This window comes from Pelodiscus sinensis, chromosome 7 (genome assembly GCF_049634645.1).
Source record: "Pelodiscus sinensis isolate JC-2024 chromosome 7, ASM4963464v1, whole genome shotgun sequence".
Lineage (NCBI taxonomy): Eukaryota > Metazoa > Chordata > Testudines > Trionychidae > Pelodiscus > Pelodiscus sinensis.
In genome coordinates, this window is record NC_134717.1 from 34,914,086 (window position 1) to 34,934,389 (window position 20,304).

General features: G+C 40.0%; 1 protein-coding gene across 1 annotated transcript in view; it reads right to left on the minus strand.

Annotated features, from left to right (window-relative positions):
• Positions 1–9,344: 9,344 nt before the first annotated feature.
• The window catches only part of KCNH7 (potassium voltage-gated channel subfamily H member 7), a 406,542-nt gene continuing 395,582 nt past the window's right edge, over positions 9,345–20,304 (minus strand). Inside the window, exons 12-15 of the mRNA XM_075933507.1 lie at positions 18,667–18,930; positions 14,699–14,867; positions 10,784–10,976; positions 9,345–9,872 (exon numbers count right to left, since the gene is read on the minus strand). Of these exons, the coding sequence (XP_075789622.1) occupies positions 9,606–9,872; positions 10,784–10,976; positions 14,699–14,867; positions 18,667–18,930 (893 nt within the window). The 3' untranslated portion in view covers positions 9,345–9,605. The remainder of the gene's footprint in view (positions 9,873–10,783; positions 10,977–14,698; positions 14,868–18,666; positions 18,931–20,304) is intronic.

Sequence of the window (20,304 nt, forward strand, 5' to 3'; positions counted from 1 at the left end):
CCTTAATTTTTGTATGTACTTTATTCTCAATACACCATTTTCAATTATTTATTACATTTTTGCAACCAGTTTTACACTATAGTGTACATTTATTATTTACAGTTATTTTCAGATGTTCTTGCAAAAATGTATTATGTATGCAGATTATATTGCCCTTAACACAATCTTGGAAAAACATCTGTGCATACAAAAGAAATTACTTTATTCACATAACATTGCATACAGGTGATATTTAAAGACTGGAGACTCTCAATCTGCTTTGGTCAATTATGTCATTCCTTGCCTTCAAAAAACCACTGCAGATACTTTCCTACTTCCATTATAAAAGGCAGCAAAGCTTCACACCTGATACGAGTAAAACAATTGAGTGATACCATAAGTATTTGGTGTCAGTAGCATTTCTAAACTGGGTTTTGTTTTCTGCTTTTCAAAATGTCAAAAATACTGTCTTTCCCACTCATTCTTTCTCCAGGGCCAAAACTGTAAGCCATGTCAAATTTTAAATATGTGGCTTTCATTAAAACCAATGTGAAATACTTGATTACGCCCTTTTTAAGATTTTTAATGTTTGGTGTATACTAGCCTTAGGGACTATACGTTCTGGGAAATGTAGTTTTGGGGCAACACTTTGTTTTGGTATTAAAGGCTCACTATCAATTTTAAATAATAAAAAAAGCAATTTTAACAATATGCCATTAGTAAAATTAAAAGAATTTTTAAGATTGCAATGTCCCTTTAAGTTAAGAACCACTATATAGCTACTGAAGTCAAATTATTAATCTCCAAATATATATCTAGGTTTGGAGTTATTTTGATTATTTAGTGCATATGAAGAAAGCATATACATTATTCAATGAGGAAAATTAGCATAGAAACTACTTGAGTTTTCATGACTTAAGACATAAAACAAACCTTACAGATATTGAAAAAGTCAGAATATTGTTAAATAATGACATCATAAAGTCCATCAACAAACTGAATGTTTTCTGAAAATAGCAAACTGCCAATGAGTTATAGATTACATAATATGTGCATGAATAGATATAGATGTAAACACAAAATATGTGTTATATTTTGAATACTATGTACATGATGGACCTGATTCACTTCTTACAGCTGGGCTACTCAACATTCGATGGCCCGTTTGTTTGTGGCCCGTAGTGTTGTTTGGCTTTAAGCCGGGCTCAACATGTGGCCCGTGGGTGGGATCCTCTGAATATGGCCTCCACTGGGAACACGCTCCACCATGGCAAGGCATCTCCCAGGCTGGGTGAGCATTGAAAGACACAAGCAGACGGACTGGCTGGAACAGATGGGTGTAGAGTGTTGGCATTTCCAGCCCCCAGGGAGGAGGTGCCAGGATCGCTGGAGCATTGTGGAAAGTGTTAGCTGCTTAGCCTTGTGGACAGAGCCTAAGAGGTGCTGACTTGCTCACACGGGCCATCTTTGGGTCCGGCGCCAAGGCTTAATCTTTGTATTCATACCCATCAGTGTGAAATAAGCTATTTGCATATATTTGCATGTATATGTAACCACATTTAAGTTGTGGCCCTTGGCATGTGCTGTGAGTATCATTGTGGATCCCTGGGCATCCAAAGTTGAGTAGCCCTGCCTTATAAGAGCTGTAAGATTTCCCATGTAGCCACTCTTTGCCAGCAAAATAAAACCATGCACAACAAGCAACAGTAGCTTTGTCAATGGGCGCTTTTTGTCAGGAAAATATTGGTCTGATGGTATTTTTTCACACCTCTGACTGAGAGAAGTTTTACCACCAAAAGTGCATTGTAGAATACCCTGAAACTGGTGTAAATTTTGGTATTTGTAACTTCCCTGGAATTACTTATTCCCAATTCAGAGAAAGACAAATCAGGCTAAAAAATAGTTGTATATACTCATGTTCAAGATGGAGGAATATTCAAAATAACTAATATTGTAAATAATTGAAAGTTTATGATGGAGCGTTTACATCCAGATTTCACTGTAGAAGCTGTGCTCCTCTCCTGCCATATTGACGATTCTAAATAATATTCCATCCATATTCCTTAAACAGAGATGGGCTTAATCCAAAATTCTCAAATTTAGATCTCATCCAGATTTGAACTTTGCTGCATAAATTCATCCCTACCAATATGTGTGTTTAACAGAAATTAGCTGACATCAATCGTAGCCAAATAGAAGAAGCCATGCCACCATCTATACTCTAAAAAACTAAAATTGAGACATTATTTCTCCTTAATTGGTATCAAAAGCAAAGGAGGAGTACAGGATAAAAGATGGACTGAAAAGGGTGGGCACTGAAATAAGAACAAAAAGAATACAATGGTGTTTCCATGTATTTTTACAGATACACATAAGGCCTAAGAAGGCTGCAAAATTAAGTTTTCCTTCAAGGGGACTGTTAGTTTAATACACCAGCAAGTTTTGCTCTTCCCTTAGGGTATGTCTCCACAGCGAAGTTATTTTGAAATAACTATCCTAGCATCTACACAGCCATTCCATTATTTCAAAATTAAATTGAAATAGCGGATAGCTTATTTTGAATTGGTAAACCTAATTCCACAAAGAATAATGCCAATTTCGAAATAAGTGTTTATTTCAAAATAGAGGTCCTACAGCCTTCCCAGGGTGCCCTGGTGGCTACTCCAGCCTCAACCAAGAACACTCCCCCCTCCCCAGAACCCTTAAAGGGGTAGACTCTGGCCACAGTGCCAGTGCCAGCTCCAAGCCTGCCAGCCCAGAGCCAGCAGTCACTGCCCCTGACCCAGTGGCCCCAAAACATGAGACAGCAAGCCACTGGCAGCCAGCCCTCCACCGCTCCCCAGGAGCAGTCTGCCAGCTCCTAGGAGCCTGCAAGGGCCCAGAGAAGGTGGGCGCCTTCCTGGTCCAGGGTGGAGATCATGGACCTTATTCAGGTTTGGGTGGGATACCATCTCTGTACTAGATGGAAGAATATGGCCGTCTATGGCAGCATAGCTGCTAGCCTGGCTACCAAAGGCCATATGCGAACCCAGGAGCAGGTTCACATGAAAATCAAGTTGGTCCAGCAAGACCCCCAATCCTGAGTCCTAAGCTTCCCCTCCCCTTTTTTCCCCTTGCTTCCCCATTCTAGCTCCCTCCTCCCAGGTTTCCCTCTCCCCTCTTCCACCCTCTCTCTTCCCTTCTCCTGCCTCCTTTCTCCAGTCTCACCAGAGTTTCATTCCCTCCCCCCAGTTTTGTTAAATAAAGACAGTTTGTGTTCATGAAAATACGTGTATTTTATTTTACATCAGGAAGGGGGGTTAGGGAGGGATAAGTGGAAGGACATGAGGGAAGAATGAGGCACAAGCCCCCAGTGGGGCAGACCAGGGAGGCTCTTAGTGCTCCTCAGGGTGGAAGCTCTCCTGCAGGGCCTCCTGGATACTGACAGACCCCCGATGGACCTCCTGGATGGCAGCCTGCAGAAAGTGCAGTCAGACTCACAGCAACGTGTCCAAGAGAAGCACCAGAGTGCCCAGGGGCAGCTTTAGCTCCATGTTTCAGAGTGCTGTGGTGTTCCGAGTGAGGGCAACCAGAGCACGCAGAGACAAAATGCTTTGCTGTTCCTCATCGAGATAGGCAAGCAAGCAGCGAAACCTGAGAACTGGCTGTGTAGGGGGGGGTGCCTTTAAGCACAGGCCTCAGATAGCCTTAGGCAGCAGCCATACAACATAACTCCTTGTCCTGATGCCCTGCCGGACCTTGTTCTGGCCGGCCTTAAATGCAATTCAGCAAAAAGGTATTTCAAAATGTATTTCGTGTGTAGACGCGTTATTTCGAAATAAGCTATTTCAAAATAGATATTTTGAAATAACGCTGTAGTGTAGACATACCCTTAATTTTGAGTAAAACCCTGTTAAATGGATAATCATTATATACAGGGCTCGACAAATAATGCAATCTACTCACCCGTGGCGAGTAGATTGCAACCCGGAAGAGCCGGGTTCGGACAACGCTGCTGGCGAGCAGGGCTCGCTGTGGTTCGACGAGCCCTTTATATATATATATATGCTGTAAAATATTTTAATGTAATAAGAATTCACTAGAGACTCAGAGAAAATGTTCACTGAATGAAAAATGCATCCTGTGAAAAACAAAGGATATGATCATGCAATTAAAGACTGTACCATAATGCATAGGCACAGTTGGGGAGAATTAAGATTGCATGAGAAATTTTAATTCTGATATTTTCTTACTTCTGATTTTGCAACACAAATAATGTTCTTTTAACATAGTTTCCTGTGCCTAGTCTTTAGCACTTGCATGTGAATACAAGCATGAATGATATTTTTAAACTCTGTGTCAGCTTTGTGTCAGATGATGTAAGTCAGTGTAATTTCATGGACAGCTGTGCAGATTTAAACCAGCTGGTCGATTATATTTAAACATTCTTTGATTTAACTTGTATTAGCTATTTGTGAATTTCTAGGATACTTCCTTGCAACTGGTGAATTTTAATTTATTTAAGAAAATAAAATGACAGAGTCTAATTGAAATTTTTACAGAAAATTGTGAAAGATAAATGTGGCCCCAGGAAAGTGCTACTGAAACCATTCTATGGATGGGCTCATTCAAATACAACAAGTGCTGGATCTTCCCCGACCTCCAGTTGCCAGGCAGATTGGAAGATTGGAATTTCAAAAACACTTAGAATTGACCACTTTTTATCTTTGTTTTTTAAGTACATTTGCGACTTCACCTAGATCCCATTAGAGTGAGGGGCAAACTTTCATTGCCTTCAATGTGGGAAGAATCAAACAGGCAATTAGAGTGTAGTTTAAATTAAAGTAAGATTGAAAGGGGGCAAGTAGCAATAAAGGAGCATCCATGAGGTGAATGTTGTAGTAACTAATATTATAACTATGTAAAGTGATTAAAAAAAAATCTGAAAACTGCCCAATCCTGGAGAAATCCTACAGGAGGCTACAGAGTGACATGAAATCTCTCCAAGGGAAACTGGAATTTGTTAGGAATCATCCCATTTAAAAGAGATAGAGGATTGTGGAGCATAGATGAAACTAGCTTAGGTGGAACTTCACAGAGATTGTGGAGTCAGCTGTCCTTTCATGCAGTAAAAGGACTTCTTCCTTTTCATGGATTTCCTCACTTAATACAGCACCACGGTGAGACTAATGACTTTTCAATTCCTACACTGTGACCCAATGGGTCTGTAAAGGACATAGTCATGGCTATCTGTCCCCAGGGAGTCTACTCTGCATACACACGCAGATGGGATGCTCTACACATTTACGGTACATCTACACAGCACCCTAAACTCAAAATAAGATATGCAATTTGAGTTATGCGAATTGTGTATCTTATTTCAAATCTATTTCAAAATAGCTGTATTCCTCTGAGCTGCCCCACACTTGTGTGTTACAGTGGGTCCCTCTACATGATTGTGGAGACTTAAAGTATGAAATGTATTTGCTAAATTCTACCTCCTTTCCATAATTAAATTCTTAATTTAAATCAGTCTATCTTTAATCTACAGAAGCATTTGTGGTTTTGCTAGAAATTGTACTGTTTGTACTCGGTACTAAGTGTTAACATTTAGCAGATGGTTGCCTCATTAAGATAAAGTAGATACCATGAACTCTTATAGCACAAAAAGGTGAAGGTAGAGGATATTTACTCATTGTTCAGCGCCTGTCTCATTTCAGGGACTCTCATGAGCCTGATTCTGAGCTCACTTAGGGTCCAGTCATCGAAGGCACGAAACCACCAACACCACACCTTATGACTACTGTGGGAGGTAAGGACACCCACACCTTTCACTCCTAATATAATACTGAAGTAAGCAAGAGGAGAATCAGATCCCATAGGCAAAGGACCTGATTCTCTTTTCACTTGCAACAGTATAGATTAGTAAATTAAATATGATTTTTGTACACACAGATAAAGTTTAGAACAACCCAATGGAAATCAATAGTGTTACACTAGGATAAGGGGAGAAAGGTGAAGTCTCTTGTGTTTATCTGCTAGCTAGAGATGACTAAAGCAGCCATTAATCACACTATATTTATGGACACAAATCAGATATCCATAAAGGCAATACACAGAAACCTGTTGGAGAACACTTTAACCTGCCTGGATACTCATTAATGGATCTCCAAGTCAACCTGTTGTTTCAGGCCAGCTCCACAAGCCAAATACACAGGGAAAGGTTGGAACTTAACTTCATTTACAAGTTTTAATTCTTATGCGAATGGAATGAATAGAGACATTGGCTGGCTCCCACACTACCTTCCACATCCTAATGACTTAACCAACCAACCAAACAATGGAGGTGCTAATTGTTCTCATCAGCCTCTTGTAACTACTTGAACAATCTACTCACTGCCTCTTTTTTTCCCCTCTTGCCCTCTCCCTTCCCTTATTTATTCTTGGTTCTGGATTTCTAATACTCTAGTCATTTGAAGAAGTGGGTTGTAGCTAGGAAAGCTCATGATACCATCTACATGTTTTGTTAGTCTTTAAGGTGCTACTAGAGTATTTGTTGTTTTTTAAATTTTTTCCTGTTACAGACTAACTCGGCTACCCCTCTAAAACGTATACAATCTATGAAGACACTGATATAAGTGCATCAGAACCTGTGCCCAATACCATGAGGGGCAATTGCTGTTGCATTAGTCCTTAGCGTTTCTAGGACCTAGTTTCCCATTGGGTTATAGTTTAAATTATAAACACCCAGGGTATGTCTACACTACCCCGCTAGTTCGAACTAGCGGGGTAATGTATGCATACCGCACTTGCTAATGAAGCCCGGGATTTGAATTTCCCGGGCTTCATTAGCATAAGCGGGGAGCCGCCATTTTTAAATCCCCGCTGCTTCGAACCCCGTGTAGCGCGGCTACACGGGGCTCGAACTAGGTAGTTCGGACTAGGGTCCTATTCCGAACTACCGTTACTCCTTGTGAAACGAGGTGTACCGGTAGTTCGGAATAGGCACCCTAGTCCGAACTACCTAGTTCGAGCCCCGTGTAGCCGCGCTACACGGGGTTCGAAGCAGCGGGGATTTAAAAATGGCGGCTCCCCGCTTATGCTAATGAAGCCCGGGAAATTCAAATCCCGGGCTTCATTAGCAAGTGCGGTATGCATACATTACCCCGCTAGTTCGAACTAGCGGGGTAGTGTAGACATACCCCCACCCAGTAACCTGCCTATGTCTGCTTTTTCAAAAATCAGCAGAGTTCCTCTCCCAGGGGATCTCTACTTTAAAGCTATGTTTAAGATTAGAAAATCATGTGACCATCTTTAGAAAACAGTAAAAAAAAGGTCAGTCCTTTCTAAAACAAACACAATATTTGAAGCAGTATAATATTTTAATAAAATTAAATCTAAGTATTGACAAAGCATTATGCATTTACAGTACATACTGTATTTAAAGCCTATGGACCTTAACTCAATTTATTCTAGTGTAGTCAGCTTTGGACACAAGATTACCTGTTTTGTAATAAGAAAGTTTACAACTGTACCTGAAAGTGACTTTACATATGTACATATGTATATATATATATTTCTATACTCACATATGTGTAGCTATATACACACATATTTGTATGTATATACATATACATTACATATACAGGCAGTCCCCGACTTACGTCGGATCCGCAGTTACGAACGGGGCTCGCCCCAGAGGACACGGACTGCGGGACCTCGCGGTCCTGCCGCCCGTGTACTCCGGGGGTTTCTCCGCGTCTCCCTGGTCTGCAGACCAGGAAGACGCGGAGCAAAGCTGCGGAGGGGCTCGGGGAAGCCGAGCCTTTGCAAAGCCTCGGGAAAGCCGGCAGCGGGACAGCCCAGATGCCCCGCGGCTGTCCCGCTGCTGGCGTCCTCAGAGGCTTTGCTCCCCGTCTCCCTGGTCTGCTGGTCTCCAGGGAGACTGGGAGCAAAGCCATGGAGGACCCAGGCGGCGGGACCGCGGTGCATCTCTGTCCGCCGCCCGCGTCTTCCTGGTCTGCTGGGGTGGGGTGGGGGGGAGGGGGCGCAGCTAGTACGCCCTCCCCCCCCAGCAGACTAGGCTTTTCTCCGGACACCTGTGGCAGAGCAGCTGGGGCGCTGCCGGTTGGTCCCGCAGCGCCGCTCTGGGCGCTACTGGACCAACCCAGCAGTACCCCAGCTGCTCTGCCCCAGGTGTCCTGATTCAGCTGCTGCTGGTCAGTTTCAGCAGTGGCTGAATCAGGACGCCTGGGGCAGAGCAGATGGGGTGCTCCTGGGTTGGTCCAGTAGCGCCGAGGAGCGGCGTTACTGGAGCAACCCAACAGCATCCCAGCTGCTCTGCCCCAGGTGTCCCCAAGTCAGCTGCTGCTGAAACTGACCAGCGCTGACTACAGGAAGCCCGAGGCAGAGTTGCTCTGCCCCGGGCTTCCTGGAATCAGCTGCTGATCAGTTTCAGCAGCAGCTGACTTGGGGACGCTTGGGGTTCTTAAGTTGATTCTGTATGTAAGTCGGAACTGGCGGTCAGTTTCAGCAGCGGCTGAATCTGGACGCCAGTTCCGACTTACATACAGATTCAACTTAAGAACAAACCTACAGTCCCTATCTTGTACGTAACCCGGGGACTGCCTGTATGTGTATATGTATACACACATATGCACTAGATATGCATGTGTATATATATATATATATATTCTCTAGCTCTCTATGGAGGGACCAATAGGTAAAAAGAGGTATCACAAACAATTATGATAATTATAAAAAGAAAACTTGTAAATATTTTAATCATACAGGTTGTTTGTAGTTTGCTCTGAACAAAAGGAACACAGTCTTCTCAATTACATAGAAATTATATTTATTGCATTTGATTATGTTTGGGTGACAGATGAGAACTACCTGGCTGTTTACGACAGCCAACCTTTTAAGCATGATAAGGATAAAAATAAAAAAGCCCAAAATATTGAAAACAAATTATTCAGTTGGTATGATCTTGAGGTTGCAATCAGGGATGATACTTTCCCATTGTGTAGTACCATTGTTCTGTTAAAACTGTGACCTACTTCAATTTGCTTTGAAGAGGCTGCTTTCTGTATTATATCTTAATATTTTAGAATCCATTAGACACTGTTCTCTTACTCTTGCTATAAGCAGAATAATGATGACCATTGACTGTATGTATCTTTTCAAAGCGAATAGGAAAAAGATTTCTGCTTGAATTTAGAATACCTCAGTGAAGTATGAGTTATGACTGTGTGAATTACCATCATCACCTGGCCTCTTATTTGATTTGAAGGCAAATCCCCAATAAAGAACCATTTCAGTGAAAGCAGTAAATGATAATTTCCATGCAACATAAATTTCAGAACATGCATGTGTTTTTAAAAAAATTAAAAAATATAAGGTGCCTTGAGAATGCTGGCAGTTTTACATTTGGAACATACAGTATATATATATATTTACATCGTAACTGCTCAACTTTACCGTACAAGCTTCAATTTTAGGAAAATATACAGTACTTTTACATATAATGGTATATTCTTGTAGCCCCTGAGTCAAGTATAGAGGATTTAAATTAAAAAAAAAAAAAAAAAGGAAAAACAGCCATTAAAAGCACTTACATTGTATGTGAAGTAATAGTATAAAAGGATTTACTTCCCAGGAAGACCAGGATCAGAAACATGCCTATGAAGACCCAAGATTCCTATAGTGTTTAGGGAAGAATCTGGCAAGGAAGGATGCCTAATGGAATGGAGGTAAGTTTTACAATGCTGTGGGTGAAACTCTAAAGACTGGTCATGGTCTTGTTCTAAAAAAGCAGCCAAATTATCTTCTGAGGCTGTGTTAAGATGCACTCCACTTGAGAGGGATTCTTTGGATTTAAGTTTCGATTTCTCAAGGTCTAGAAATTCAGGACACTGAGGAAAAAAAGAAAAGAAAGAATGTGACAATATATTTTAAAAAGTCTCATGAGGCTTCCCATTTCTACTGAAAATGAGCAAAATCCAAAACAAAAGCCTAACATTGTTTGCAAACCAAGTCTGACGTGAGCCAAGAAATCAATAATTTTCCTAATTTCGCTAAATACCGTGTTTGATTAATTGCAGTCCAATGCAATTCTGTCCAGGATTTATTTGAGAAACTAGGGAATCCCACCCTCCTTCCTCAGATTAGCAGTTCCTGGCTATAATTCATAAGAAAATTTTCCAATCAGAGGCTGAACTGTCTTGAGATGGACCAACCTTAAGCTCCTGGGATAGTTCAGAATCAAAATCTGTGGCTGAATCAAATTCATAATTTCCGCATCTTTTTAACTTACAGCCTATGATAGAAAGTATGCAGAGATAGGGTCAATGTCCTGACACGAGCATGTTACCTCCAGGAGTGCTGATGGAACATACTCCTCCAGTCCCACATTTCTCTTTCACACACAGACAGCAGATGCTCTCTGATGCATCAACTGAGTTTCTTCATGGCAGGTGCAAGCAAAGTGTGGTTTACGGCTTTAAGGACTTGAATAGTGGCAGACTTTGGGGCCAAATAGTTGATTTGGGCTTGCCTGTGACTCCCCACTTCCTCTATATTTTTCTGTGGGGTCTGCAACCCTTGCTAAATGCATTATGATGACTACATTTGTAGCTTTGAGACCTTTATTTTGGCTTTATCCCAGTAGGAAATTGACCCTGGAGATTCGCATTCAAAATAATATAACTAGATGAATCCTGTGGAGACATTGGGTAAAATTCCAATTTCCTATTCAAAAAAACTACAGAGCAAATGCTGAGTCTTCAGCAATAGGTAAAAATGTTGATTCTGGGCATATCCATACCTGTGATGAAGGACTGAAGCTTCTGTCTGTTTTAATAGATACTACTGGATGAAGGCTTTGCATCACCCGGATAGCTGGCTGTTGATATTCTGCACTTGCAGTCACTATACTATAAGCAGGTGGAATGAGTGTTGACTGTCTCTGCAGTAGCTGCAGGATGGTTTGAATGTCAGCAGTCATTTGGGATTCAAGCCTAGGAAAGGAATATGAAATCAATTAACACATGGTCATGGGTGATTATGTTTTAACACACCGATTACAAATGCATTCAAGAGGGATCTGTAGCTTATTAACAAAGCAAGCCATTAGGTGTAACAATATTGTCATGTTTTGAATAGGAAAGAACCAGAAGGGGGAGCACTGGGCCATTCGATGACTAGTAGCTGGCTGTCTCCTACAGAATGTATGTTCTACTGTTAGCTTCAGACTTTAGCTAGTATAATGTAAGAATAATACATTACCCGTTGAATCTCTCTAGTCTTGCACTCTCGGACCCTGACTGGTGCCAAACTGGAGGTCAATATATAGTTTAGCAGCATTACCAGCATTTCCACTGCTTACTGGCCTCTAAGAAGACATTTGGGGGTAAATTAGAGCTAGATAACAGCACTGAATACTGGGAGCCAGGACTGGTGGTTGCAAACAAACTTTATGGGACTAGTGGAAACTTGGCCGTGCCCATGATAAGTGGACATCTAGCTAACAAAAATCATGGCAGATCACGGATGTTGCCATACAAGAGAGTGCCAGACTAGAGAGGTTCAACCTGTACTATAATTTATGTTTGCAATTAATATGACTACTGGGGGCCAGATTTTCAGCTGACAAACACACATAGCTCACATTAATTTAACTGGAGCTATGTTGGTTTATCCAGGCCAAGGGTCTTGTCCAGGATTTCTAATGCAATAGAAAACTCTGAATGTTCGAAGGCTACTTCTAAGGGGATACCTCAACAAAACAATTTGGCATACTTTATGATTCCCCACAGCAGGAAACTGTTGGGCAATCTGGTTGTTTTTAGTAAAGGTCTCAAAAGTAGGAATCTCTTTAGGACCATAAGGAATTATTAGAATTTAAAGCAGGATTTGGAGGGGTGTATTCTGAATCTCTATAGGCAGTCCCCGGGTTACGTACAAGATAGGGACTGTAGGTTTGTTCTTAAGTTGAATTTGTATGTAAGTCGGAACTGGTACATATTGTAGGGGAAACTCTAGCCAAACATTTCTCCAGAGCTCAGTTTTATTCTCCCACACCTCACTTCCCTCAGTCCTTTATTCTCAAGCTGAGGTGTCTGCTGAGAAAAGCTGCTCCGCGACTCCTTGGTTTGCTGGGGGGGGGGACGCTAGCTTCGCGTCTCCCTGGTCTGCTGGGTGGAAGCAGCTAGTGCGGGGTTGCCTCACCCCGTTTGTAAGTAGGGATCCGATGTAAGTCGGATCCATGTAACCCGGGGACTGCCTGTATTCAAAATTCAGAACTAAACTCAACATATTTAATGTTCAAAGTGGTTTATTTGATTGTTTGATTAATTAACTCTTCATGATTTGGTGCATGAATCCCGCAAGTTTAAATAAACTTTGGTGTAAGTCACAACATTTGAGTCTGCTTATCTTCTCCCCACTTCCATTGCCATGGCACTGAAATGATTTTCAATTTGTCTTGCCAACATAATTAAGAAACTCAGCAATGGGTAATGCCTATTGTGCCTCCCCAGCTGCTAGGAGACCACACAACATGTTCTAACAGATTGCAATCTGGGTAGAAATCCTCCTGTATTGGAACTCATCTCCTGACGGAATCATTTTCACTGTAAACAGATTTTTATGTCAACATCTCTCAGTATTGTGAACATCCATACGATAACTCTACAGCAGCAGCACAATTCCTGCTCTAGTAGATTTTTGCTGTGCAGTAAGCCCTAATCTTACATGTGATCTCTTTCCTCTAATGGATGCCGAAGATGCCTTTGCAACACTGCAACATTTCTCCTAGCTCAGCTGTGGTTGCCATTGATTCTGTAGCCTCAATGTAAAAAGCAACGTAATACAAGGCTCTAGCCCTGGGGTTATACCCATTCATGTCCTGTGCATCCCTTGCACTGTGTGCTGATAGCCACTATTGACCTCATGGGAAGCATCCTGTCAATGCCACAGGGGAAAACTGCAGCAGCAGAGAGCATGTCTTCTAAAACTAAGTCATCATTCCCTTCTGAATAGAAGAAATGCAAGAATCTGAGAATTTGGTTGATAATTTTGTCCTCTTGTATCACTCTTCCTCTGCTCCTTCTGCTTTTTGTTTAGTTATCTCTAGAATGGCCCTCTTTTTAGTTCCCAACTATTCCAAATCAGACATTGCTAGTTTCTTCTACTCCTCATTCTCTCTCACTCAACCATTGATACTACCCCACAAGAAACCAGCAAAACAAGCAAACCCTTCAAAAATAGAGCCTTATTACACACTCCCAAAGACAAACACAAGGGAGGGCAAAGATTACTCAGGAACTCCTTGGACCAGATTCTCCAGCACACAGTTCCAGTGGCATAAAAGAGACATGTAGTGACAGATGATTACTGGGCTTTCCGAGTTTGTATAAAACTATACCAGTCTACCATGCACCTGAAGTTTAACATCGTATCAGGCATGGCTAAGTGTGGAAGGAGGCAGGGAGTGTGCCCAGGGCACACTGCTAACTTTTCTGGGACAGCACAGCGGTTGTTTAAAGCTGGCATAGAGTAGTCCTCTGGTAGCTTGTCTGGCCTGTCAAGGGACTAGCCAGATCCAGAATTCAGGAAGCAAAAGGTACCTTAAAAAGCACCACAAATAATTTGTAACTAAAGTAGGTTGGGGATAAAATCCAGAAAAAGAAATAAAACTTTAAAATCTCAGCAGTTCATCAGAAAACTCCCTTCACTGAAATCTTTCCTTATAGCATCAATAAACCTAATACTGGCTCTGAGCTCTAGATACATTTAGGATTTCAAAAAAAGAAAAGAATAATAAGCAAGACATTATTATGTACAAATTCTCATATGCTGTGATGAGGGCCATGTAAGTGCCTAGTGGCCACAGTGGTCACATATGAGAAACATTTGTGTCATATTACATTTGGAGTTAAATTGCGTACTTGTCAGGGCAAAAATGTTGAGAGTAACGGAATTCTGGGGAGAAATAATAAAAATCCATATTTTTTAAGATTCCATATGCTATGCTGTTTAGCCACTGGTGAGAACAGGGTATGTTAGACATTGATCAGGAGTGGGAGAAGAAAGATGAGCTGTATTAGCAAAGGTATCTTACACATGAAGTATTTTGACAAAGAAAATGACTATTTTCTATTGTAGTAGGTGTGTTGTGCACTTGTGATACTCCCGTGGCTATTTATCATAGTGACAGCTGCAAAAGGAGGTTTACATATCAGAAAGTGAAGATTCCTACAATACAAATCCTGCTTCTGCAAGGAAGACAGCTGGTTCGCTCAGTACCTTCCCAGAACAATGCAGTACTTCCTGTTTTCTGGGCACAGGAACTGTGTGTATCAAAAACTAGGAACTGCTTTTGGTGCAAAAGTTCAGGAGAAAGAGGGATGATGGAGAGAATAAAAAACCTGAACCTACCCACCCCAGCATGAGATTTTTAAAGGGCTAAAAGGCCAGATTTCTATTTTGGCACTTAAATATACAGATAGGTGCCTACCCACTGCGATTTTGGCTGTGTACTCATCTGCACCTGAATACTTTAAAAATCTGTCCCTCAGTGACTTAGAAGCACAAGTGCCATTGACTTTCAATGGGATTTGTATTCATGATTCACTTAGATGCTTGTGAAAATCCCCCACTAAATTCATTCTTGTTGTGGCTCCATTGATATCAATGGTGTTATCAAGGCAGTCTGATCCTTTCACATAATTGCTTTTACCTGTTGAGTTGTTCTTGAAGTAAATCTAGCCGGTGCTCTACTTCTCCATAGGTCAACTCACTTTCACTTTCACAGATGCCCCATGTAACATGAGGTAATGCTGACTGTCTGGAGATCTCATGGTGCTCCTTGGTATTTTCCCACTCCCAGTTTCTTTTATCACTGATGTCTGCAAAAAACAAACCTCTTGAAGTATAAACTTACATCTCTACTTAGACATGTTTTTGAACTTATGGAATGAATGACAGAATTAAAGCTACAATCTCTACATTTGATTTTTTAAGAGGTAGAATTCTGTTCAATCAAAAATCCCTTAAACAAGTGTTTCATAAACTTTTGAAACCTTTTACCCAATGGGAGGAAATCCCATAGTAAAGAAAGGAACTCCCTCCCCAAAATGTAAGATACAGTGGCTAAAGTAGATTGAATTCCTAAGAGGAGCTCTCACCACATAAACCAAAAAAGGAGGTGTTGTTCTTCATTTCCTTTGAGCAGAGAAGGGACGGATGAGCTTTATTAGATTAATAGATCTTTGAGATTTGTGGTGTTCAAGGGTTTCCTGAGGTTATAGTGAGTCTGTAATGTTACATGACATAACATGCACCCAGTAGCATGAATAGGGCTGAAGGAGGAGGAGGAGATTTCACCTTGGCTCCATGGTGTCCCTTTCAGCTTCTCTACCACTCACTACATGACCCCAGGAGAAAGAAATAGGTGAGAATTGTAATTTTTACTCAGCGTGGACAATATAATTTCCAGTTGTCTGAGGATGCATCTACACTGCACCCGTAATTCAAAATAAGCTACGCAATTTGAGCCATGCAAGTTGTGTAGCTTATTTCGAGTTAATTTCAAAATAGCTTATTTCAAAATTTGGCACGGTCTACACAGCACTTATTTCAAAATAAATTGCTATTCCAAAATGTCCCTTACTCCTCATGGAATGAGGTTTACAGGGACATCAGAATAGCGAGCCTGTGTACATTTCAAAATAATGGGAGCACTCAAAAGACACAGAATAGCTATTTTGGGATACCTCTGCTCTCCCAAAATAGCACTGCAGTATAGACATAGCCTGAGGAAGCTGGAAAGCTCTTTGAGAGAGGAGGGAGCAAAATTATGACAATTCCAGACCCAGCATAATTGAAATCCATATCTGTTTGTAGAATGCTTTCGGGATATTGGAATAGTAGATGGCTGATTATAGACAATGAATTTAAAGAATGAAATGCAAATAATACATGGTATTTTTTACACTTCTTCTTTACTGCTCTGTAAAACCCCTTAGATTTTACTTATAAAATCTGTACCTCTACCTGACCTTGGTGTTTCTTTGAATCAGCCCTGGGTGAATGACAAGTGTTTGTATCCCAGCACAAATGTTTGTGGAGGTAATGATTACAATCCAATTCTTAATTAGTGTGAATTCAAACTAGGACCATAATAAACTCTATTCTAGACATAATTCTTCAAGGGATAAGTCATTCCTCTTCTTCTATATATCTTCTCAGGTGCTCCTTCCTGTATTAACAGCCACAAAAGCCATAGAGTGGCGAGGAGATAGTAAAAACATTACTATTCAGTGTGGCGTTGGAAGAATGGAGGATTATTTCCAAGATGTGATATAAATTAATATATATATGGACTGGTTAACCTCAACAGCTGAAGAATGAGATCCTATGACCTGAAGGAAGGCCAGGTGAAGTTCCAAAGGGTGGAAATGGCATTATTCTGCTGTGGGGATAGGTGTGTGTGTGTGCGTGTGTGTGTGCGTGTGTGTGTGCGTGCATGGGGCGGGGGGGAAGGGGAGCAGCTACAGAGAAGCTACCCATTGTATTGTTAACAGAGGCTTAGGACTGATATAAAATTAATGGTACAGGATTAAACTGGCAACATTTACACTGCCTGTCCCACCCTATTCAATTCAGGGTTAATAGTCTCTTTCTTTTATAGACAATAAATTAATGACTAACATTTAAAACAAAAAATACAGTAAGGCCTAGACTAAAAATATATTTTTTGCAACAGTAATAAGTTATGTAAACGAGTATATAAGTGCATTTATATGTATATTTATAAGATGTATACTTATAGACTCATTAGGTTTACAATTGCCCTTATAAACATAAAATCAATTTCTAATTGATATTAGGCATAACACTTTCTTTAAAATCAATAAAAAACAATCTAACTATGTATAGAAGCTATAAGAAAGCTTTCCAATACATCATTGAAAAGGAAGGATTACAAAGATACCCTTCTCCCTCAAATTCTTGGCTTATATGTGGTCTTTTAGACTTGCTAAATTTAGCGCTGAGTAAAATCTGCACTATGTTGCCTTGGAAAATGTTGCTATAGCTGCAAGGACACATTTCTGGCTACTGGCAGGGACAAGTAAGCTTTGAAACTGCAATATGGACAAAACAAGTTTATATGAGCATTTGACCTTACCCTGAGAAGACCAGATGTCATAAAACTTGGCTTTTTGAGCCAGCAAATATACTGTATGTAATTCTGATGGATTAGTTTTTAGAATAATTTAAAATAATATCTTAGAAACCTGAAGTTGATCCTGAATTTGTGTAGTTAAATTTATTGTAGCAGAAATAAATTATTGAAGGAAAAAAAGCAATAAGCACTAAACACAGAAGTAGTCCTTTTAAACAAAAGCAATAGTAAATGCATCTTCAACAACAAAACCTTTAATACCGTATAAACAGACTTTTCATTAGTTCACCCTAACATAGTAAATTAAGGCTTTAGAGAAAGACAAAAAGAATATTTGATGAGATATAAAACAATCATTCCATATTAAGTTAACTGTGATTGCTTACTCACAGTAAACCCCATCTGCATACACTAAGAACCAAATTCTGCTCTCCTTACTCATGTAAATTTGCCAGTGAAATAAAGATGTGTTCCTGTGTGATATTTCTTCACTTTTAATCAAATAATATTACAGAATTGGATAATATGTCTTTCAATCTCATTGATATACATAGCTTTAACACTATTTTAAATGTGTGATAATATAAAATACAAATAGAATAAATTAAGCTGGCTAAAATTTTTGAGCAAAATTGTTCTGGAAAAAATGGAAATTTGATTATATCAAAATATTTCATGAATTCATGTCAATTTCACCCAATTATTTCGATTAAACAAAATCTCAATTTTTAATTTTTTTTTCAATGTTTTCTAAATGAAATATTTATTTTTAAATGTTGAAAAAGATTGAAATAAAAACATAATATTTTCTCTCATTTTTATTTCAAAATTGTCAGCAAACTGAAATATTTGTTATTCATATTGCTCTAACCATAAAATAATAAAGCCAATTTATTACTTTAATTTCCTGAAAACACTTTCCTCCGTTATCTAGACTAGATTTATGAAACTCATAGTACACCTATCTTGTGCTCTAACTAAGGTTTTGTACTTCCATTCAGCACTGTAGCATGATGGGCATTCAACTTTTTTTCATTCCAATCTTCATTTGATGGATTCACCACAACTATGAATCTTGTAGCCTTGTTTGCAGCCTTGCTATTGTTAACTAAGGGAAAATTTAATTCAGAGACATTAAGACCCAACTTTTCATATACCTATTTATTTTAGGCATCAAAAAATAAAGGCATCCAGTAACATTATGAAATTAAATTAAAATATTGGCTTAAATGACTTATCCAAGACAATGCAGTTAATAATTGGCAAAGCCTAGACTTCAATTTAAGAGTCTCTGGATTCCATTTTCATTCTCAGACTACCAAACCATATTACCTCTCAAGGGAAATGCTTCATTGGATAATCCATATTTGACACAAAAGAATATTATTTTGTCAAGGTTTCATGGAAACCTTAAAGGTAAATTAATGTATTATATATCAATGAAGCATTCAAAGAGCACTGGTCATCAGAGCTAAACTAAATAGATCAGCTTTACAAGTTAGTGACATGGAATAGATTACCTCTGCAAGAGTGGCTTCTTCTCTCAATATGGATCCTTTCTGCTGCACGCACCACTTCTTCTAAGTCCAGCCCTGTAGTTTTCCCTATCATCGATGGGTAATTGATTATTTCAGAGAAAAGAGGTTTCTGTTCATTTTCAGTGGATGACACCAAAGATGATGACTCACTTTTCTTCTCTTCAAAGTGTTTCTTGGTACACTGATAATGTCTGGAATTATCCATGGACTCTTCAGGATCATTCTGATTGTTTTCTTTGTGATAGCCTGTCAAATAGAAATAATTATATACAATAACGTGCCATGCTTGAGATCTTGTGCTAATTTATTCTGGGCCTCAGGCAGAGCTGGCATTAATATAAGCCGACTATGCAATTGCTCAGGGCCCTGAGCAGTTCATGGGGCCCACTATTAATTATTAGTATGTGCTGTGTGTGGAGGGGCTCAAAATATTTATGCATAGAGCCCCAATGGGCTACACTGGCCTTAGGGGCAGAATAGAAGTTATATCAATTGGCAAATTAAATCTCTCTTAGGGATAACATAACTTTAATGCCTCTTCTAGTAAGGAGATACTGGAGATGTTCCTTCTGATTTCTGTATGAAAAGTGATGCAGGTTCTGCCATTCATTTCTATAACAATCGCAGGTGCTTGTACTGGAGCTCCCTCACTCTACAAGAAGAAGCAGTCTCTGTGAGAGCAACTCAACGTACTGCCCTCAACTTGGTTACAAATAGCCCTAATCTGTGGATGACTGAATGGCCCATCTGTTTACCCAGGCTTTTGGGGAACAAGGTACAAAAAGGCTGATGTGTGTGTGCAGTACAGTAGGTCGTGTCTTGAATTTTATTTTTAGGTTCTGGAGTGAGGAGGAGCTCACTACGTTCAGTACGTCTATGGAGCTCCCTTTTATGGCAGTTATAGCAATGTATTACAAATTGAAACAAATACATAAAATAAGGAAACAAAACCAACATTGATCATCTGTGGAGGACGTAGGCCTCTAGAACTGACTTTAGAGCAGCACTTACAGTGTGTTTTATTTTATCATTTCAAATGCAATATTTGAGCTCTCCTATTTTTAACTGAAATGTCAGGATAATTCCAGTCCTTTAGGTTTATTTAGAACATATTTTAGCAGGGGAGTTTCAATTAGATATAAATACTGTAACTAGTTTGCATTAACTTCCTGGGGAGATAGAATGATTCCCCATCTGCTTTCAGCTAATTACTAATCAACATAATTCTAGAGTGCATATAATCCTCACAGCAATGGTTAATACAGGATTTTGTACATTCCTGGGGTTTCTTCTTTTCCAGCACTGTTTCCAGGTCATAATCTACAATGAAAGAGAACTTTGGGCTTGCGCATACCCCCCCCCCCCATGATCTGCATACAAAGTGAACCCCTCCTGCTCAGAAGGTGAGGCATTCTCCTTTGCAGCATCTCCTTCTATTGCACTGACTCCATGAGTTCAGAGATCTGCAGGTGGTGAGTAGAAGTGATGTTCAAACTGGGGGCAAGGCCAGATCGATGCACAATACTCCCTCTTGCATTCACTGGAGAGCCTTAAGACAGCATTGAGCGGAGTAAACTTTCTACAGATTCTGTCTCCAGAGTAGGGATTCCCTTTTAATAA